Source organism: Scyliorhinus canicula, chromosome 13 (genome assembly GCF_902713615.1).
Source record: "Scyliorhinus canicula chromosome 13, sScyCan1.1, whole genome shotgun sequence".
Lineage (NCBI taxonomy): Eukaryota > Metazoa > Chordata > Chondrichthyes > Carcharhiniformes > Scyliorhinidae > Scyliorhinus > Scyliorhinus canicula.
The window spans coordinates 151893607-151916769 of record NC_052158.1 but is presented as its reverse complement, the minus strand read 5'-3'; the positions used below and the strand labels follow the sequence as shown (position 1 = coordinate 151916769).

The following is a 23163-nucleotide window of genomic DNA, read 5'->3' as shown; positions in this document are numbered from 1 at the left end:
AGAGGACCCTCCTTAAGCCCACCCCTTCACCCTATCCCCGTAACCCAGCAACCCCGCCTATACCGTGAAGGAAACACCACCTAGACGGAAATTGGAAATATAAGTGCTTCCGGTGATGAGGCAACCCCGGTGTTGAATTCTTAAGTTACTTCTCTCTTGAAAACTCTAAATATCTTTCCGCATTGACTTGCACTAGTTAAGATACTTCGGCAAAAATCGAATTCTCAATGATTAAAACTGCATCTTATCAATCAGCTGTCGGGTATTGATTAAACCCAGTCGTCATAAATTCTGAGATTCACCTTTAATTCCATTAAAAAGTAAGTTAACAGCAGCAACACAGATCGTGATTTGTTTAGATTTTACTCGGTTTTGTTTCGGTTCCCGTTGGGGGAAAAACTAAACTGTCTCCGACTAAATGGGCCGATGTATTATTGAATGTTATGGAACATCCGAGACTTTCAAAACATTTGACGTTGATCAATGCGGCGACTTGAAAAGTTTAACTTCTAATTTTCCATTCAGAGTCAGGCGCCATTGGTTTTTGCTCCTGTTTTCATTTATTCCTCTTCACATTCAGCAAAACTATTGGACAAGTCCTTTTTAATATTTCTCTAGTCAGCGTGTGACTAGAGTGGATTTTGAAAGCTTGTATCGGGTATACTTTGGTCATACTGTGTTAAAGGTTAACGGGCAAGCAGTTTCAATAATCAATGTGCTTGTTTGACGGAACCAACACTGTACTGCCTTCTTCACAGCTTCGGGCACAGGCTCTTCCGTTTCGTCATGGCGATGGTTTTTGCTATAGAGGAAATCAACAACGACCCAGAACTGCTTCCAAATGTGACCCTGGGTTACCGGATATACGATTCCTGCGGCAATCGTCCAATATCTATAAAAGCAGCCTTTCACTTTTTAAACAGGTTGGGGAAAGTAGCATCCAATGCTCCCTGTGAAAGAGCCCCGGATATTTCTGCCATTATTGGAGATTCGGAATCCTCGCAGTCTTTGGCCATCGCGAATCTAATCAGCACTTTCAGAATCCCAATGGTAAAGTCTATAACGGAGTCTATCATGAAAATTAAGGACTTGCAATAGAATGTCAGTGTGTAAACCAAGAAATTAACATTATTTGTAAGATTTACATATGGTGTAACGCTTTGCTTACAAATAAGGAATATGAAGCTAATAATTACGATAAATGTCAAAATGTAAAACGTATTTCAGTTTATAATTTCCATAAAATCATTTGTAAATTAAAAGATCCTTTCAAATTCTATATTTCAAGTTGTAATATAATAATAATCTGTTACAAGTAGGCTTACATTAACACTGCAGTTACTGTGAAAATGCCCTAGTCGCCACATTCCGGCGCCTGTTCGGGTACGGAGGGAGAATTAAGAATGTCCAGTTCACCTAACAAGCACGTATTTCGGGAGTTGTGGGGGGAAACCGGGACACCCGGAGGAAACCCACGTAGACAGGAGGAAAACGCAGAGACTCCACAGAGACAGTGACCCAAGCTGGGAATCGAACCTAGGACCCTGGAGCTGTGAAGCAACAGTGCTAACCACTGTGCTACCGTGCTACCGAAAACCGATTAGATATTTCTTACAGTTATTGGCGAACCTCCATAGTTTCAGAGTAGTGAAATTAACAAAGTTAACCCATTAAGGACCACCGAAAAACGTTGTCCTGATTTGTGATAACTGCAATTTCGACTCTAAGGCTTGGAATGTCTAATACCACGATAAGTTTCAGACTTCCTTTTATCGATGTTAAACAGCCTTGTCTTGTTATTATCACATTTCACCACGAAGATGCTCTTACTTGTGTGCTTCCCTTTGATTAAATTGCCAATTATCTAAGTATTTCTCTGAATCACCAATCCTCTGCTTATCTGGCAAATCTTTAAAGGCGCCAATTGACTTACTCACCTCGAGAGGAAACTCAGCATCGCAGTAAAGTTTTTTTGCTCTGCTTTGTGAGTTAAAATGATGAGGTAATATATGATGAGGAAGGCATATTTATTCTTGTGGGTTACGTTTTGCCCCAAACTTCACAGGAGCGTATTAATTTATTCTGAAAGAGGCAACGGGAGGAGAGCCGACAAGAAACTCGAATGACCTGCACCAAAGAATGTTAGCAAATGGCTTAACACAAACAACTTTAGAATTAATTCGTGGGATTGCCTGGTATGGAGGGCATTAGCTATGAGGAACGGTTGAATAAACTTGGTTTGTTCTCACTGGAATGACGGAGGTTGAGGGGCGACCTGATAGAGGTCTACAAAATTATGAGGGGCACAGACAGAGTGGATAGTCAGAGGCTTTTCCCCAGGGTAGAGGGGTCAATTACTATGGGGCATAGGTTTAAACTTCAAGGGGCGAGGTATAGAGTAGATGTACGAGGCAGGTTTCTTTTTACACAGAGGGTAGTGGGTGCTTGGAGCTTGCTGCCGGAGGAGGTGGTGGAAGCAGGGACGATAGTGACATTTAATGGGCATCTTGACAAAGACATGAATAGGATGGGAATAGAGGGATATGGACCCAGGAAGTGTAGAAGATTGTAGTTTAGAGTGGCAGCATGGTCGGCACGGGCTTGGAGGGCCAAGGCGCCTGTTCCTGTGCTGCGTTTTTCTTGGGTCTTTGTTCTTTGTTCTATTAATTTATTCTGAAGGACGCAAGGAGAGCCGGCAAGAAACTCGAATGACCTGTACCAAAGAATGTTAGCAAATGGCTTAACACAAACAACTTTAGAATTAATTTGTGGGATTCTGGGAATTCTGATGAAAACCTATTGCCTACCGATGTAAACTTTCAAAGCCTTGGAACTCTTAAATTAAAACGATTGAGACATTAATGGTGTAATGTAACATGAATGGCTGATGCCCTCGTGTGTCAGCTTCAGCTCAGTGGTAAACACTCGTGCCGTTGAGTCCGGTGGTTGTGGCTGTTTCGTTCTTCGGATGAGACGTCACACCGTGGGCCCATCTGCCCTCTCACGTAAACCTCCCACTATAAAGACATGTTAAGAAGAGCAGGGGAGCTCCGAACTACCTGACCAATATTTACCCCGCAAACGAAGCTTTGAACAGACGAACCAATCATTTATTTCATTGCTGATTGCGGGTCCTCTCTGTGCGCATATTGGCTGCGGCACTTCCTGTATTCCAACCAGGAACAAACTTCAAAAAAGATTTCATTGGCTGCAAATCGCTTTGTGACGCCCAGGGCTCCTGAAAAGTACCTTATAAATTCAGGTATTTGTTTTGATTTTGATGAAGAATAATCTGATCTTTTTTGCTTTCCTGCAGGTGAGCTACTTTTCTACCTGTGTCTGTCTCAGTAACAGAATCGAATATCCGTCGTTTTTCAGAACAATACCGAGTGATTACTTCCAGGTGAGGGCCTTGGCCCAACTCGTGGCTCATTTTGGGTGGACGTGGATCGGGACGATTAAAAGTGACGATGATTATGGGAACTTTGGAATGCAAGCTTTCAGGGAAATCGTCCGCCGTTCAGGCGTTTGCATCGCTTTCTCGGAGTCCTTCCATAGGACATACTCTGAGGAAAAGTTGCTCAAAACTATAAACACCATAAAGACATCTTCCACACGGGTGGTTGTGGCCTTTCTGTCTCAGACGGACATGGCCATTTTGCTCCGGGAAATAGCACGACAAAACATCACCGGAGTGCAGTGGGTAGGGAGCGAAGCCTGGATCACAACTTCACCTCTCCCGCCGGGGCAAAGCAGACAGTTTGTTTCTGGCGCGATCGGGGTTGCAATTCGCAAAGTCAGTTTACCAGGGCTGATAGAATTCCTGATGCAAGTTCACCCCTCTGTGTACCCGGGAAACCCATTTGTGAAGGAGTTTTGGGAGAGAACGTTCAACTGTACGCTGGAGAAGATTGGAAACAGAACAACTGGAACTGAAGCTGACTCTGTCACCCAGGCATGCACATCAAAAGAGAATCTGCAGGCCGCACATAATACATTTACAGATGTGACTGAGTACAGAGTTACTTACAACGTATATAAAGCCACTTATGCCATAGCTCATGCTCTCCATAATATGCTTTCCTGCGAAATTGGTAAAGGACCATTTTACAATAACAGCTGTGCAGATATTTCAAGCTTTCAACCATGGCAGGTAAATAATGTTTCTGTTTGCTATGAGATGCCACTTTTGATATAGTAAGAAGTCTTACAACACCAGGTTAAAGTCCATCACCTGACTCACCTGATGAAGGAGCTGCACTCCGAAAGCTAGCGCTTCCAAACAAACGTTTCGGTCTTTAATCTGGTGTTGTAAGACTTCTTACTGTGCCCACCACGCCGGCATCTCCTCACCATGACTTTTGATAAAATAACCGTTCAGCAAGTGAAATATCAGCACGCCTTTGATACTTCGATGAATGTAACCAATTTTGCATTTTTAAAATAATTTAGCCAAAACAAATCATCCTTTAACTGTTCCCTTTCCGTTTGTAAAGCTCCTGCATTACCTGAAAACGGTAAAATTCATAACTAAGATTGGCGAAACGGTCTATTTTGATGAAAATGGCGACCCAGTCCCAACCTATGACATTGTCAACTGGCAGCCGAATGCATTGGGTGGCACGAAGATTGTAACTGTTGGCTACTATGATGGATCTGCATTGCCGGGACAAGAGTTTGTCATTAGCGAAGGTGCCATCATATGGAGCGGCTCTCAGGTCACGGCAAGGATATTTCATTCTGGCAGTCTGTGGGATAATGGCGCCGCTGTTTATCCGGGTTTAGGAATAAGTCGAACTTGTAAAAGTCTCCAAACACGTTAACGGAGCAAAGTTTTACACGTAGTTACGAATTGCCAAACACCTTTTCTCCGGCAAATAAAGTTGTCATTTCCCAACATTGGTCCAATTTGAGCTTCTCTGCTCTACCCTGTGTTTCCAGCAACCGCTGATACAATCAGTTAACAAGCCGGCGAGATCATGCCTGTTTTTAATCTAAAAAGCAAATATCAGGCAGCAATGTTTGAGGCACAACAGCGAAAACCTATCTCGACTTTAAAATATCGACATAGAAACATAGGAATGAGGAGCAGGTGGGCAATTCAGCCTTTCGGGCCTGAGGATGATATTGCTCTCTATACGCTTTGCGATAATCCATCCGAACTATAAGGGCAGTGGCAGTAATCCGATAACTCTTTCTACGGTTATTGTGGGCCCAATTAAATCTTAGAATAATATAACATTGAAAGCAGCCATTCGGCTCATGCTGCCTATGGCAGCGCATTGATAGATCGATATTATTCCTATCACTGCTTTCCCCCCAGAACCTTGTAATTGTTTCGCTTCCATGTATTTCTCTAATTCCCTTTTGAAACTTATTATTTGAACCTGCTTAGTCGCAATTTCAGACAGTGAATTCCAAACTATCATAAATTACTTTGTGAAATGCGTTCTACTTATCTTTCTGTTGAATCTTTGGCAAATCACTCAAATCTGCCCCTTTCTGACGCGGGATGGAGCATCGTGTTATGCCGCCTATGAACAGCCCTATTTAATCGGCCCTTGACCTCCTTTTCTCTGGATGGAATAACTTTGGTTTCGCTAGTCTCCGCCATGTAACTCAGGTGAATCCTTCTGCATCATCTCGAAGGGTTTGATATCCTTCCTAATGTGTGGGCCCGGAATAAGACATCATCTGAGGCACAAACAGTTACTTATACATGTCACCCATAACGCTCTCGCTTTTGCACCCTTCCGCTGTGCAGAAAGCCAAGCTAAGGGACCTATACGCTTGTTCAACAGCCTTCCTCACTTTCCTAACCTTGAAAGTTGTGCTTGAATATGCCTCAGGGTTCTCTGTTCCAGCATTAATTTCAAACTTGCAGCATGTCATTTATTTGGCCCTGATTTATACTCTCTGTGTCACATCTCCGTTTGCATGATTATATGAGTCAATAATATCTATTAACCCAGAACACAAGGGAATTGAGCTTTGGGGGCTGGAGCGGCTGGAATCAAGAAAATGTCGAGCAACTGGTCCTCTTTCAGTGACTCAAGCTGGCCAGTGGTCTCCGTTTTCCACTGAAATCTTGACATTCAATAGATAGTTAGCAATTGCTGTATGGGTTCTCATTGGGGAGCAAATATCAGAAGAAGTAAGAGAAGGAACAACAAGGGGATATCGCCCAAGAATGAATCAAGGAAAAGGGAGGAACACGGGAAATATTCATTCAGGATTCAGCCCAACTCCCCGAAGGAATGTCGACCTATTCGCCCCTTGAGGCTGTGCATATCAAAGGACTTGGACGGCATAGAGGTTAGCACTGCTGCCTCACAACGCCAGGCGCCTGGGTTCAATTCCAACCTTGGGTGACTGTCTATGTGGAGTTTGTACGTTCTCCCATGTCTGCATGGATTACCGCCGGGTGCTCCACTTTCCTTCCACAGTCAAAAGATGGGCAGCTTAGGTGGATTGCCAATGCTTAATTTCCTCTGTGTGTCTCAAAGTTCAAGTGGTTACAGGGAAGTGGCGGGGCACTGGGCTCAGGTAGGATGCCCTTTCAGAGCGTCCGTGCAGACTCGATGGGCCAAATGGCTTCCTTCTGCACTGTAGGGATTTTATGACTAAAAGGAAAGTACATGATGGCTATCTGTTGCATTTTTATTCTCTAAAACAAGGTTCCAAAAGCAGTTTGCTCCGACCCCTGTCCTAATGGAACAAGAAAGGCAACAAGCAAAGGTCAACCGGTTTGTTGTTTTGACTGCATACGATGTGCGGATGGTGAAATAAGTAACATGACTGGTAAGAACCAATAGGAGAATGCATTTCACAAATAATTTAGCTGTAATCCGTCTGCCAATATTATTGGGTTTGTATCATCATTTTCGATTCCGATTGTGTTTGTCTTTAGATTCAGCAGAATGCATTCGCTGTCCGTTGGAATACCGGTCTAATCGTCAACGAGATGAGTGCATACTGAAGGAAATTCAGTACCTGTCCTTTGAAGAAACCATGGGTATTATTTTGGTCACACTCGCATTGTTTGGGGCCTGCATTAGCACAGGTGTCTTCGTGACGTTCTACCTTCACAGACACACACCTATTGTTAAGGCAAACAACTCAGAGTTGAGCTTTTTGCTTCTTCTCGCGTTGACCCTTTGCTTTTTGTGCTCAATTACATTCATTGGAGAACCTTCAAGCTGGTCCTGCGCATTACGCCATATAGCATTTGGTATTACCTTTGTTCTTTGTATTGCTTGCGTTCTGGGCAAAACGATCGTTGTGGTGATGGCATTTAACGCAACACTCCCGAACAGCAATCTCATGAAATGGTTTGGACCCACACAACAGCGGTTAACTGTTTTAGTTCTTACACTTGTCCAAAGTTTAATATGTGTTGCCTGGTTAACTCTATCGCCACCCTATCCTGAGAAAAACAGCGTCTATTTTCACGATATAATCGTCTTCGAATGCAATGTCGGGTCCACAATAGGCTTTTACTGTGTATTAGGTTACATTGGATTTCTGTCTTGTGTGTGTTTCGTGGCTGCTTTTCTAGCTCGAAAACTTCCTGATAATTTCAACGAAGCGAAACACATAACTTTTAGCATGCTTATCTTTTGTGCCGTTTGGATAACGTTCATTCCAGCGTATGTAAGTTCTCCTGGGAAATACACTGTTGCGGTAGAAATATTTGCCATTCTGTCATCTAGCTCGGGTTTGCTGATTTGCATATTTGCACCTAAATGTTATATTATCCTTCTGAGAGAAGAATTGAATACCAAGAGATGCTTGATGGATGAAATTGTTCCAACCAACCATTGAATCAAACAGCATCGAGGGAGGCCAGTTGCCTTGTGCCCTCTCCTCGCAAGAGCTCCGCATTTGACCCCATGACCTTGCTCTGTCCCCATTGTCCTTTGCAACCTTTGACACTTATTCACATGTAAAGTTAATGGGCTCATAATGAAATTGAGCCAGATGTTACTTTCATGGGTACACGATTTCCAAGCTGAATCTCACGCTGCAGTGTAAAGAATAAAATGGAAGACTGTTCACTAAGCGAAAAGAACGGGAAATAGATTTCAGTATCATAAACAAAAGGATTCTGTGGCATTGCAATACTATGTTTGAGATGTAATGTTACGAATCAAATAAATCTAAACACTGACAGCAATGAGATGTCGTGAAGATTTGGAATCCACCATAAAAGCAAAGATGGCACAGACAAAATAATCAACGGAATATAAAAAGGGTTCTCTGTGGCATCCCAAGTTCTTTTCTGCAGAGACGGTAGCATGTCCTAAATTCCAACCATTTTACTAAATTGTTCCACTTACCACCCCGTTTTTGATGAACACCATTCTCTTCCGATTTCCTACAACTAACACAACTTATAATTGCACAGCACGTTTACTGTAAGCAGAATTCACAAGGTGCTTTACAAGAGCATTATAAAGGTTAGGGGGATAAAGCGGTAGAGTGGGACTCGGTAGAATGCTCTGTCAGGGAGACAGCGCAGACTCGATGGGCCAAAAGGCCTCTTTGCACTGCAAGGATTTTGTGATTCATTTCTTGAGTAGGCACGGAGTTTCATAAATCGATATTGAAGGAAGTGCTGTTAAGGAAACTGTGAAACATCGAAAGGGAGGTAGAGAGGCGGAGGAGTTAAGAACTTAGAACATGTAACTATACAGCACAGTACAGGCCCTTCGGCCCATGATGTTGTGCCAAACTAGCCAGAAACAAGGTCGGAAGTTCAGCGTTTAAGTCCTCAGCAGCTGAAGGCATGACCAGCAGTGACCTGAGAATTAAATCGGGAATGGTCAGGTGGGCCAAATTACATGAGGTAAGATCAACGTTCCGTCTAATTTCCTTTTGGTCTGAGTTGATGATTTGTTTAAGTGTTGCAACACTGTTATTTATTTATTCTGCACAGCCGCGCATATGTGGTCCCTTACAAGCGGCGACTTTTGCATCAAGGAACCTGGGCACAGATAGCTGGGAGGAAAAGTGGCATGTGTTGATGACAGGATGAGTTACTGCTTTACGAACACAAGGTGGATAGATGGATGGGACTTAGGGTTAGTAAGAACGCAAGGTAGCAGAATTCTGGATGACCTGAAATGTACAGAGTACAGAATGTGGGGCCCAGCTGTTGCAGTTTGCGTTGGGAATGCTCAAGTTTCGAGGTATCAAAATTATGAATGAGGATTTCTTCATGCATCCCAACACATGGGTTACAAAACATTAATTCAGATAAAAACATGTCCAGGCGTTTTCCATGTATACTTTTGAAATTTGTATTATGACCTCCTCCCTCCCCACATTCCTCTCCACTATTTGTGCCACGGTTTGGACCAATCAAAAGATAATCCTATTGCAACGCTCATTCGATCACACGCACGTTTATATTTTCAAAGCACACTTCTATCTGAGTTTCTCTTGACCTCCCTCCGAAGTATTCTGGAGCAAAGAACAAAGAACAAAGAAAATTACAGCACAGGAAGAGGCCTGTCGGCCATCCAGGCCTGCACCGACCATGCTGCCCATCTAAACTAAATCTTCGACACTTCCGGGGTCTGTATCCCTCTATTCCCATCCTATTCATGTATTCAAGATGCCCCTTAAACCTCACTATCGTCCCTGCTTGCATGACCCCCTCCGGCAGCAGGTTCCAGGCACCCACTACCCTCTGTGTAAAAAACTTGCCTTGTATGTCTCCTCTGAACCTTGCCCCTCGCACTTTAAACCTGTGCCACCTAGTAATTAACGCCTCTGGCCTGGGAAAAAGCTTCTGAATATTCACTCTGTCCATGCCACTCATAATTTTGTAGACCTCTATCAGGTCGCCCCTCCACCTCCAATGTTCCAGTGAGAACAAACCAAGTTTATTCTTTTTAAAAATAAATTTAGAGTACCCAATTCATTTTTTCCAATTAAGGGGGCAATTTAGCATGGCCAATCCACCAAGCCTGCACATCTGTTGGGTTGTGGGGGCGAAACCCATGCAGACACGGGGAGAATGTGCAAACTCCACATGGACAGTGACCCAGAGCCGGGATCGAACCTGGGACCTCAGCGCCGTGAGGGTAACCCATTGCACCACCGTGCTGCCCTAAACCAAGTTTATTCAACCTCTCCTCATAGCTAATGCCCTCCATACCCGGCAACATCCTGGTAAATCTCTTCTGCACCCTCTCTAAAGCCTCCACATCCTTCTGGTAGTGTGGCGACCAGAATTGATGACTATACTCCAAGTGTGGCCGAACTAAGGTTCTATACAGCTGCAACATGACTTGCCAATTTTTATACTCAATACTATATTCTCGTTGTTTTTCGTTTTGCACAACACCAGCATTTGTTTCCATCCTTAATTAATACCTTCAACTGAGTGGCTTGCGAGATCACAGACTTTTTAATTCCAGATTTTTACTGGATTCAAGTTTCATTATCTGTTTTGCTGGGAATCGAACCGACGTCCCCAGAGCATTGCTCTTCGTCTCTGTATTACTAGTCCAGGACAACTACTACGCCATTGCCATTCTGATCACCTTCTTATAACCTTTTACTTGATAATTACATTTCAATAATTCAGTTATAGGCTGAAACTCATCGTTTTGTTGTCCAAGTAAAAAGATGCCACACACAATATTCAATTTTTTAAGTTACTGATCTCTGGTATCACTTTTTTTGACTGTTGGGGTGATTTTCAATGCAGCTGTTACAAAGGATCGTGTCTCTTGATTGAAGATATTTGGTCATTTTTTTCATATCCAAGTTGATTGGATGGCCTCCCTATTCTTCATCAACATGGGAACATAGCTGCCTCTGTTTGCACTCCCATTCTCTTTTATCTCTGCTGATAGTTGTCCTTTAACTTAATTCTAGTTTAGCTACGAACTAATTTACGAAGACAGGGAAGCCACATGATACAAATCAAAGCTAATTGATCCAATCCACGTCCAATTGATCAGATCGAAACTCTGCAGTCCAGCCACACTCGATCATAAATGGTGGTGGACTATTAAGCAACAACGGGTAGAGGAATCATCATTAAATCCCCACCCTCAAGAATGGCAGAGAACAGCACTTCACTGTAAAAGACAAGGCTGACGAATTTGCACCCACCTTCAGCCAGACGTGCCAGGTCAATAATTCACCTTGGTCTCCTCCAGAGTCAGAAATAGAAATCTTTAGGCAATTCGATTCATTTCACATGATAACCAGAAACAGCTGAATGCACTGTATACGTCAAAAAAAGTGCAGAAAATGAGAGTGTTGTACAGTAGGAAGGGAAGTGGGACCATCTTAGTTAAGAATGGATTAAGAAGAACTAGGAGCAGTACAAATAAGTCCAGAATACATTTATGTACATATGCAGCGTGCACTGAATTGGTTTGTTGAGTAACAAGCACTGCGGGAATAAAAGGTAAAGTCGCCACTGTCCCAGATGACCACAGGCTGAGTTCCCCTTTGAGGGGGAGAACTGACTGGTGGTGGTTTAACCTGAGGATCACCATACCTCAGGCGAGGCTGAGAAGGAGGGCCTTAATGAATAACCTCCGCTGGTATGGGAATTGAACCTGCACTGCTGACCTTGTTCTGCATGACAAACCATTTGTCTAGCCCACTGAGTCAAAACGTTAAGGAAACAATGGACGATCAGCAAAGGGGAAACACTTCACGCACAGGCAGGATATACTCTAACAAGGGTGAAAGACAATGGCACAAAAGTCAGGATTCTTTAGATGAGGAGGGCAAGAGGGGATATAATGAAACAAAGAGGACGGTGCGTAAAGTCAGGTGGATTATTTAAGTGACAAAAAGGACAAATACAATATGTTGTGTAAGAATTTAGGTTCGGGAGCCACAGATTTACAAGCAACATTATATGAACCACCTTGGTCGTGATCATTAACCAAAAACTGACATATAAATACAGTGGCTACAAGAACAGGTCAGAGGTTAGATGTTCTATGGTGCTTAACTCAACTCTGGACTCTCCAAGGTTTGCTCACAATGTATCTGCAAGGCAAAAGTCAGGAATGTGATGAAATACTGTCCACTTCTCTGGATGAATGCACCTCAATACACACTCAAGAAAGTGGATATGGTCAGAGCCAAAGCAACCCATTTAATTGGCATCCTATCTACCAACTTCAATGTGACTCCCTCCACTACCAGTACACAGTGGCAGCAGTGTGTACCATCTAGAAGATGCACTGCAACAATTCACTCAGGCTGATTCAACAGCAGTGACCAACCCAACTCTGCTAGTTAGAACAACAAGGGCAACAGATGGATGGCAACATGACCACTTGCAAGTTCCCTTCCGAGCCACACACCATTTTTAACAATAACAATCTTTACTAGTGTCACGAGTAGGCTTACATCACACTGCAATGAAGTTACTATAAAAATACCTTAATTGCCACACCACGGCGCCTGTTCAGGTACACTGAGGGATTCAGAATGTCCAATTCACCTAACATCACGTCTTGTGGGAGGAAACTGGGGCACCCGGAGGAAACCCACGCAGACACAGGGAGAACGTGCAGACTCTGCACAGTCACCCAAATGGAATCAAACACGGGTCCCAGGCACTGTGAAGCAACAGTGCTAACCACTGTGTTGTCGTGCCACCCACTGTTGGACTGATGTGTTTTGCTAGTGTTGGATTTACATTTTTGCCCAGAATAAACATTATTTCTTATATGATATACAGGAACCGCCGTGACTGGTTTCCCAATAGTTTTTCTTAAAAATTGAAAATATGATTATTCATTTTAGCTTCAAATAGATTTTCCTTCAAATTCCTGAAATACCAACGCATATCAAGTTATTGCATTAATTACAATTTCAGAAACAATTATGACCAGGCTCGGGTGCTTTTATATCCGAGACCGAAGTGCAATCAGTTTAGAGGGAACTTTCTCATATTCCCTTTCGCTTCGAAAGATAACAAATGCCAAGAAATGGCCTGAATGGTCAAAGTCAAGCCTCTGAAAGGCTTTAGTCCAAATTTGATGTCGGTAGATCCGTTTCTGAATTTGCAAATGTCTCGGGACCCTTGCTATGGTATCTCCTGAACCTTGTCTTGCACTGGAAACGTTTGAAAAACACACATAAAGATCAAAACCCATTGTGGCTCTGCTTGGAACTCAATATGTTAATGATGTCCAGTCACATTTGTATTTTAGAAATACAACGTTCAGTACCGTTCAACAGATACATTCGACAATATGTAAGTTCAGTGGTGAATCTGTAAAGCAGCTGCCAGTAGAAAGAATGAACATCTCTGTTTTTCCAAGGGGCAGAGATAAACATTCTCAAATTCACGTCACTTGACATAGTGGCTTTAAAAGAAAACTTTCCAATCAAAAGAACTGAACTTTATTTGTTACTTCGCTCATTTGGAACTTATTTTCAAATACAAATTCACAAACTGATTTAAAAACAGCTACTTTCCCGCTGTTCCTAGTCTCCTAAACAACCCTCTTATGGACTGATCTGATCTCACCACACATCTTCTCTACCGAATGGTACGACACTCCTGTATGCTTTACCCGATGCCTGTGTCTATGAATTTACATAGTTTATTTTATGTTTGCCCGATTATTTCTTTTCTTTTCAAGTATGGAGTGATCTGTTTGAGCTGCACGCAGAACAATACTTTTCACTGTACCCGGGTGCACGTGACAATAAACAAATCCAATTCCAATATAACCGAATTTTAGACGAGATCCCAATTATTTCAAAACTTTTTACTGCTTTGTGAGACGTATCCCGCCCAAGATTCTTTTGCAAAAACAAGGATTTGGTGTACTTTGGATTTGGGTCAACTGACGCAGCGGACAAGAGACCCAAACTCTTAAGTTATCGTGCAACAATTTCCTTCATTTTGCCTTACTAGTTACTGATTTAGTAAAAGATACCAAAAGTTAGCAAAACTCGATTACTCAAAGTGCCAAAACTCACGGCTTGGACTTAGATATTACCCGTTGCGAGGCAAGATGTCTCCACGTCTCCGATGTTTCTCCTTTAATCCAGATCTTGCCATCACTGATCGAGGTCACAGGGGTCATGGTTAATCACTGTCCAATTTGAGACACAGCAACAAGCACATCTTCACAGGCTTATGTTTATTGATAGAATCTGTCGCATGTACCGAGGTACATAGAAAAGTATTATTCTGCGTACAGGCTTCACAGATCAGTCCATAAACATATACGTACATAAGTACAACATACAATAAATAATTATAACCGTAAAAAAGAAATAAAACATCAAAAATACAATTTAATCATACAGGGGCCATTCAAGAGTCTAGCAGAAGCAGGCAAAATCACTTTTTGAATCTGTTATAGCGAGTTCTCAAGATATTGTACTTTCTGCTCTATGGAATAAGTTTGAAAAAAGGATAGTTATGATGGGTGCGATCCTGAGGAAGTAAAGGCGGTGTTGCCTTTTCTTAATCACAATGCTGACATGGATAGACCAGGACAAATTGTTGGTAATGATCACACCTAGGTACTTGAAACTGTCAACCATCTCCACATTGTGTGACATGGAGTGGCACAGTGGTTAGCACTGCTGCCTCACAGCGCCAGGGACCCGGGTTTAATTCCAGCCTCGGTTGACTGTGTGGAGTTTGTACATTCTCCCAGTGTCTGCGTGGATTTCCTCCGGGTGATCCAGTTTCCTCCCAGAGTCCAAAGATGTGCAGGTTAAATGGATTGGCCATGATAGTGTCCAAAGATGTGCAAGTTAGGTTAAGGGGTTATTGAATAGGGCGAGGAAGAGAACTTGGGCGGAGTGCTCTGTTCAGGGGTCGGTGCACACTCAATGGTCTGAATGGCGTCCTTCTGCACTGTCGGGACTCCATTGTTTTATGATATAGACAGGGGCATGTACTACACCTTGCTTTCTAAAGTTGACGACAAGCTCCTTTGTTTTTCTGACAAGGGAGAGATTGCTGTCATTATGGCATGTTACCAACTTCTCTACCTCTCTCCTGTACCCTGACTTGCCATTGCTTGAAATCGTACCCACTATGGTTGCATTATGAGCAAACCTACAGATAGAGTTGGAGCTAAATGTTTGCCACAATATCATGTGTATAACGAGTATAATAGAGGGCCGAGTAGGCAGCCTTGCACGGCCTTGTTGTTTAGGACTATCATGGAGGAGATGTCATTACCTATCCTTACTGATTGCAGTCTGTGGGTTAGGAAGTCGAATATCCAGTTGCAAAGGGAAGATCCAAGTCCTAGGTTTTGGAGTTTGGATATGAGCTTGGTTGGAATTATGGTCTTAAAAGTAGAACTACGGGCAATAATCAGGAGCCTGACATTAGTGTCCTTGTTGTCAAGATGTACCAAAGATGAGTGTAAGACAAGGGGAAATAATATCTGCTGTGGATCGGTTGAAGCACTAAGCGAATTGCAGTGGATCAAGGCAATCTGGAAGGTTGGATTTGATGCATCTCATACCTTTTTTTTTATAAATGTTTTTTATTCAGTTTTCATGTTTTATATTGAACAAATTACAAATTGTTAGAGAGAGAGAAAAAAAAAAAGAACACGCAAAAATCAACATATATATTTACAGGTGAGCATCTTCGTAGTAATAACTGTGGCCTCCCCCTTTTCGCCGGCATACATATTTTACATTCCCCAACATGTTTATTGGCATTTATTTAGTTTGGTTTTGGGCCTTAGCTAGCCATCAAACCCCCATAACGAGCCCGTAGCCCCCCCCCCTCCCCCCCCCGCCCCGCCGGCTACCTTCCCCCGACTATTCTTCCTCTTGTACGTTGGCCACAAACAGGTCCCGGAACAATTGCATGAATGGCTCCCACGTTCTGTGGAAGCCGTCGTCCGACCCTCGGATGGCGAATTTGATTTTCTCCATTTGGAGAGAATCCGAGAGGTCAGACAGCCAGTCTGCAGCTCTGGGCGGTGCTGCTGACCGCCAGCCAAACAGGATTCTACGGCGGGCGATCAGGGAGGCAAAGGCAAGGGCGTCCGCCCTCCTCCGCAGGAATAGATCTGGCTGGTCTGAAACGCCGAAGACCGCCACAATCGGGCATGGCTCCACCCTCACCCCCACCACTTTGGACATAGCCTCGAAGAAGGCTGTCCAGTACTCCACAAGTCTGGGGCAAGACCAGAACATGTGGGCGTGGTTGGCCGGGCCTCTTTGGCACCGCTCACATCTGTCCTCCACCTCCGGGAAGAACCTACTCATACGGTTTCTCGTTAAGTGGGCTCGATGTACCACTTTTAGTTGCGTCAGGCTGAGCCTTGCGCACGTGGAGGTGCAGTTGACCCTATGCAGTGCTTCGCTCCAGAGTCCCCACCCTATCTCCATCCCCAGGTCGTCCTCCCATTTCCTTCTTGTTGCGTCCAGTACGGTGTCGTCCCTATCTACCAGTCGGGTGCATCTCATACCTAACCTCTCGAAGCACTTCATAATAATAAACGTCTGGGCCACAGGGCAATATTCATTGAGGCACACTGATTGGCTTTTCTTTGGCACCGGCATGATAATGGTTTTCTTGAAGCAGGTGGGAACCTGAGAACAGAGTAAGGAGAGGTTAAAGATGTCTGAGAATGGACCCGGTAATTGGCCCAAGCAGATATAAGTGCATGGCAATGAAGGTCGTACCTAGAGATCCTGAATCGGTCAAGGTCTCCCATCTTAGGCACGTTAGACCAGAACTTCAAAAGGGAATGGATGTCCCAGTCAAACCATAGTTTCCGATTCGGAAATGCTCATATTAACTTATTTGGCAGCCAGTCCTCAGCACACTTACTGATGAAGACTGTGACTTTTGCAGCATGCTCGTTTAGGTTGGCCACTGAGTTCTTAAACATGGGCCAATCCACTAACTCCAAACAGTCGGGTAGGAGCTCTTACATTGCCTCAGACCAGCATTGCACGACTTTCTTTTTTTAAAATAAATGTAGACTACCCAACTATTTTTTTTTCCAATTAAGGGGCAATTTAACGGGGCCAATCCACCCAGCTTGCACATCTTTGGGTTGTGGGGGCGAAAACCACACAAACATGGGGAGAATGTGCAAACTCCACACGGACAGTGAACCAGGGCCGGGATTGAACCTGGGATCTCGCCGCTGTGGTTGCACGACTCTCTTAACTGTATCCTGTGCTTCAGTGTCTGCTTGTATGCCGGGAGAAGGCGCACCATCCTGTGTTCCGATTACCCAAAATGTGGGCGGGGGATGGAGCAGCAAGTAAGCATCCTTGATGGTAGTATAACAGTGGCCAAGGATGTTCGTGCCTCTGGTGGGACAGGAAATGTGTTGGTAAACTTTTGGAAATGCACTCTTGAGATTTGCCTGTTTCAAATCGTTGGCCATGATGAACATTAGTTTCAAAGTTATTTATAACAGTGAACAATTCATCAATCTGCCTGGGGTGGAACGTCGACCGCTGTAATAATGCAGAAGTGAACTCCCGTGGAAGACACTTCACAATCAAGTATTCAAGATCCGGGGAGCAATAACTCACCAGGATTGCCACAGCTGAGAACCGAGGAGTTGATGAGAAAATAGACCCCACCATTCTTTGCCTTACCTGAGGACGCCGTCCGATCATCTGCTGAATTGAGAAACCCTCAGGTTGCAAAGCAGTCAGGTAAGGCAGGGGTCAGCCACGTCTCCATGAAACAGAGCACACAACAGTCTCTCACTTCCCTCTGAACAGTAAGTCTAGCATGAAGCTTGTCAGTCGCAACAGCCGCATCTTCACAAGTCCAATCTGAAACTCAGCAACAACCAGGTCTTCCTTCTGTTATGTGTCGGGGTTTAGAGAACCACAAAGTGTATCATGGAGTTCACCTCTCCCACAACTTTTAATAGATTGTGGTATGGGGAGCACACGGCCCACTGTACAAGAGTGGTATTTAAAAAATTGACAAGTATTTAAAAAAACAAAACAATGTCTATTCTATGAACGCAAGTTAACCTTTTTTAAAACAAACAGTGAACATCAAAGCAACCATTAAATCAAATACGACCCCAAAGACTACAACACCCAGTAACCCTGTAAGCTGTCCTTTTAACATCCAAAAGACTTAACACACCTTCAACCAGGAGCACATTAGGTTGACATTCAATATTGAGGCCTTTTACAATTCTGGGTTCACCAAATGATCCATAGATAGTCTTTGGATGGCAGAGATCAACCGTACAACTCTTTGTTTAAACTTCAGATGCAGCTCACTGAAAAACACAGACACACCCAAGCTTTTTCTCAAACTGAAACTAAAAAGCAGAAGGAGAGCTCAACTCCACCACACTCTGACAATACTCCAGCAATATGAGCAGCTCCATTTCGTAAAGATACATTTCTTAAACACACATTTTTTCAAGGTACTCTCAAATGACACCTCCCCCCAGAAAAAATAGTAAACCATCAACTTCAAGATGGTTTCATTTTTTCAACTTTGCACTATCCTTTAAGAAATGCACACAGTAAATATACTTGTTCGTTTTAAAAAACAACACATACAAACAGGTATAATAATATGATCATTTTTTTCTGTTCTTCTTCCTCCAACTGAAATCTTCATGATTGATAGTCTCTTTGAACAAGATCTCTGCACGATCCATCCATTACTCTACGCCTTGGCATTTCTCTTTAAAGCCAGATACTTTAGTTCAATCTGATCACAGAGTCCCTTGTAATTCTCCAACACATGTGCATTGGTTATCACAGCTTTCAGGCAGTCAAATGCCTGTTGAAAGTCCGCTGTCCACTGAAAATTTCGGCGTTTCTTCAGCAACCCCATCTGTGGAGCAAGCACGCTCCAAAACCTTTGCATAAATGTTCGATCAAATCCACTCATGCCAAGAAATCGCATTACTTCCCTTTGTCTTGAGGGTATCGGAAACTCCTCAAGGAAAGTGACTTGGGTTTTTCAAATTAACTTTTGGCTAGGTGTATCACCAAACCCGCCGCCTGAAGTCGATTGAATAACTCCATCAGATGTTTAAAATGTGCTGTCCATGTCTGGCTGGAAATTACCAGATCATCGATGTATACCGTCCAATTGGGTAATCCTGAAACGACTGTGTTAGTTAACTGTTGAAATGTGTCTGGGGCGTTTTTTCATGCCAAATAGCATAACTTTGAATTGGTATATACCATCTGGTCACAAAATCTGAAATCTCTTTTGCCCTTTCAGATAAAGGTACCGGCCAGTAACCTTTACATAAATCCAGTTTGAAAATTAAAAACTGATTGTCCCACTTTCTCAATGCAATCCTCCAAACGTTGGATAGGATAAGAGTCCGTTTTTGTAACTGCATTAAACTTTCTATAGACAACACACAACCGTTGGATACCGTCTGGTTTTGGTACCATCATTATGGGTGAGCGCCATTGGCTGCAGATGGCCCAGTCACGGCCTCTTTTGATTCAACTGCCTGCTCCAGAGTCATATCAACTTTCACGGGTTCCAGTTTTTGGTCTAATTATTTTCTTGCACAATCAATTCTTCCACCCACCTCCTCTTTATCGGGAAGCTGATTGTATGAGAAAGCAGAATAAGAAAGCTCATGCCAGCCACCCACTTTCCTTTTGCAATTTATTGATCTGTTCCCTTAACCATGTACATTTTTTTATCCACCTGTAACGCACAATGCACTGTAGATGAACATATTCCGCACCTTTTTCAACTTAACCTTTCCTTTCCGAACGCTTTTGGAAAACCCATCAAGTAATCACTGCCGGAATCCATGATTGAATGGCGGAGCAAACTCGATGGGCCGAGTGTCATAATTCTGCTCCCATGTCTTATGGTTTTATGGAATTATCTACAGCTCCAAAGATATCGCTGGCTCCAGGTACACATGTTTTCTCAGTCAGACTCTCACCAGTCATTCCCTAGCATTTGCCAATGTCATTGCTTCTCCTTGATTCCCTTATTGACTACACCTCCTGCATGTACCTACAACCTAATAATGTTACGACTCAGATTTCGAGCGAATGTCGTCTCAACAATGGTAACCCCACTTCTGACAACAATGTGCAATATTTTGGGTTCGGGAGCCACGGATATTTAAGAGAGGCAGTTGTGTGTAATTTTAAAGTAGTTTATACAGACCATTAGGAAAAAGCAATTTAGCCGCATTAGTTCAACAGACAGAAAAAGTATAGAACGAGTGACAGTTGAGAGCGATTCACTTATCCTAGAGGACTTTTGGATGGTTGGCATGGAGTGTGCTGATCTCAGTAGCTTTCTGCTCGCTGGCCAAACTGTTAGGAATCGCTTCCGTCGGTCTTCCTTCCTCTTCCCTAGCTCACCTTCCAGTTGAAGAAAATCGCTGCTTGTTGAAGACTGCCCCTTGGTGACGGAATCCGGTTGTTTCCAAGCTAGGGACTATTTCCAGTGGATGGTAAGTTCGCTCATGTCAGTCTGCTGCTCAGCAACTTCTGACCAATGAATACAGCACAAAATGTTAGGGTGGCCAACTTTACCCACTGTCTGTCCCTATCTTTAAGGTCACTTTAGAAAAAAAATTCCCATAAGATGGAGGCTATTTGCAAGACATCTATGCAGAGTCAGAGGGGTTGCTGACATTCGTTCATGAATGTTTGTAAAGTCTAGTGACCACAAAGCTGTGTGTGTAAATTTTGTGACCATTATCTCTATCTTGTCTTGGTCCCTGACTCAATATATATCATTTTTTTAAAGAGAGAGAGAGAGAAAGAATCAAACCAGTTATTGCTACAGTGCTAACTCGATACAGTTATAAATAATTCCCTAAAATATAATGTCTTAAAGGTTCCTATTTCTCACAGTTGAGATGGAAAATGAAGATGGGAGATGGTGCATTTTGGCAGAAAGATAGGGAGAGGAAATGTAGACTTAGGACAGAACTTTTAAAATGGTGAAGAGTCGGTGTAGATACTTTGCAGCCATTTGATGCTCCAAGATGAATGGCTGGAGGCAGGGCCGCCTCCTTTTACTCCTCATCAAGTGTCACCTCAGAGAACTGCACGTTTGGCTGGCAGCTCTCTAGTCCCAGCAGCGCCGGAGGTCCAGTGGACAGAAGCGGGACTACAAGCAGTCCGCAGAGTTTGCCAAGACACTCAATGCGGGGAGGAAGCGTTGAGGCCAGGGTGATGGGCCAGTTGGTGTAGTGATCAGGGGTGAAGGAGCACCCAAATTGTGGAGTGGGGCACCCCGATATTGAAAGAAGGCTGTTGATGGGGGCCCTTCCTTCCTGCCCTGGGTAAGAGCCCGGGGCCCCAGATCATCCGCCAACCTGAAAATTGAGGACGGGCGGGAAACGATACAGAGGTGGCTCCTCAATGGCTACTTAAGGGTGTCAAATAGATCAAAGGTAGGTGGTCCGGCCTATGACTCGCCCGTCCCACTGTAAAATTGCAGCCAGGTCTGGTAGGCGGGAGAAAAACAGAAAACACTGGACAACCTCAGCAGGTCTGACAGCATCTGTGGAGCGGGAACGGAGCTAATACTTCGAGACTGGATGACTCTTTGTCAAAGCTTTGCTGTCAGACCTGTTGAAATTGTCCAGCATTTTCTGTTTTTGTTTCAGATTCCAGCATAAGAACAGAGGAACATTCAGCCCATCCATTCCGTCATTCAATTAAATCATGATTGACCTTTGGCTTAATGCCATATACCTGTCGTTGGCCCATATCTCTTGAACAAAAAAAACTTTATTGGATTTGAAGTTAACATCTGATCTAGCATCAAGATGGTGGAAGAAAGTTCCAAATCGAAAGTTCCAAGTTCCTACCCTTTGCATGTAGAAGTGGTTCCGAACATCTCTCCTGAATGGTCTAACCCAAAGTTTAGAGTATGCTCCCCAGTTCTAGAATTTCCCAGGGAAACAGTTTATCTTTATCTACCGTCTTTTCCTGTAAAATGCTTCGATGAGATTACTCATTAACCTTCTAAATTCTAGAGAAAACAGACTTCACTTGTTCTCTTCATAACTTAACTCCTGACGTCCAAGTACCATTCTTGTAAAGCTGAGATGCACTCCCCGCAAGGCCAAAATATCCTTCCTGAGGAGAGGTGCCAAGATCTGATCACATGACTCCAGGAGGGGTCTAACCAGGGCGATATAAAGCTGCAGCATAATTTATGTGTCCTTATATTCCACCTCGAGATATAAAGGCTAGCATTAGATTAGCCTTCTTGATTATTTTCTGTGCTTGGTTCTGGCGTTTTAAAGATCAATGCACCTAAACCCACATGTCTCTTTGGATATCACTCACTCTGCAACTGGATCCTCGAGTTTCTGGCCCGTAGACCACAATCAGTAAAAATAAACAAGAACGCCTCCTCCACGATAGTCCTCAATACCGGGACCCAGCAAAGCTGCCGACTATGAGCCAGGGACTCGGTTTGGATTCTGATCTCCCCACATCTTGGGGGGGGGGGGGGGGGGGGGTGGTTGGGGGGTGGTATATGGGTGGTGGTAGGAGGATCAGTAGATTCCATGGGCGAAATTGCCTCCTTCTGCACTGTAGGGATTCTATTATTTCACTTTACTTATAAGGCAGGCCCAGTTCAATGGTAACCTGAGGGATATTGATAGTTGGGGATTCCGCGATCGTAATGCCGATGAATGTCAAAAGATGATTGGATTCTCTCTTGTTGAGATGGTCATTGTCTGTCATTTACATGGCATGAATGCTACCAACTAGCCACTTGCCACATAAACCTGAGTGTTGTCCAGATCGTGCGGCATATGTAAATGGCCTAGAAACGGTATTGCAAATGGTCCGGAGCATTGTGCAATCATCAATGGACATCGCCATTCTTGACGTTATGATGGAGGGAAGGTGATTAAACAGCTGAAGATGGTTTGCCCGAGGTGTGGCGATCCTTAGGTTCAATTAGTTTTCCCCCTCAAAAAGGAAAGCAACCTGGGACTATAGTGACTCTACCTTTACCTACACTGGGTAACTCCTCCAGTGGGATCCTGGGATTGAGATGGTTGACCTCCAACAATCAAAAACCATCCTTTGTGCAATGTATGACTCAAGCCAGTGGAGATGCTGCTCCTGGTTCCCATTGACTTCAGAATTGTCAGGTCTGCCTCATGTCACACATCGTCAAAGCTTGAAACCAAAGGCAGTCAACTCCCACCT

The 23163-nt window shown here is 43.6% G+C and overlaps 1 protein-coding gene across 1 annotated transcript; it reads left to right on the top strand.

The window, feature by feature from the left end:
• The first annotated feature begins 792 nt into the window (after positions 1–792).
• LOC119975943 (extracellular calcium-sensing receptor-like) lies at positions 793–7824 on the top strand. The gene is made up of 5 exons (XM_038815915.1): positions 793–1050; positions 3317–4153; positions 4497–4718; positions 6678–6801; positions 6911–7824. The coding sequence occupies exons 1-5, from the start codon at positions 793–795 to the stop codon at positions 7822–7824; spliced, it is 2355 nt and encodes a 784-aa protein (XP_038671843.1).
• Positions 7825–23163: the final 15339 nt, after the last annotated feature.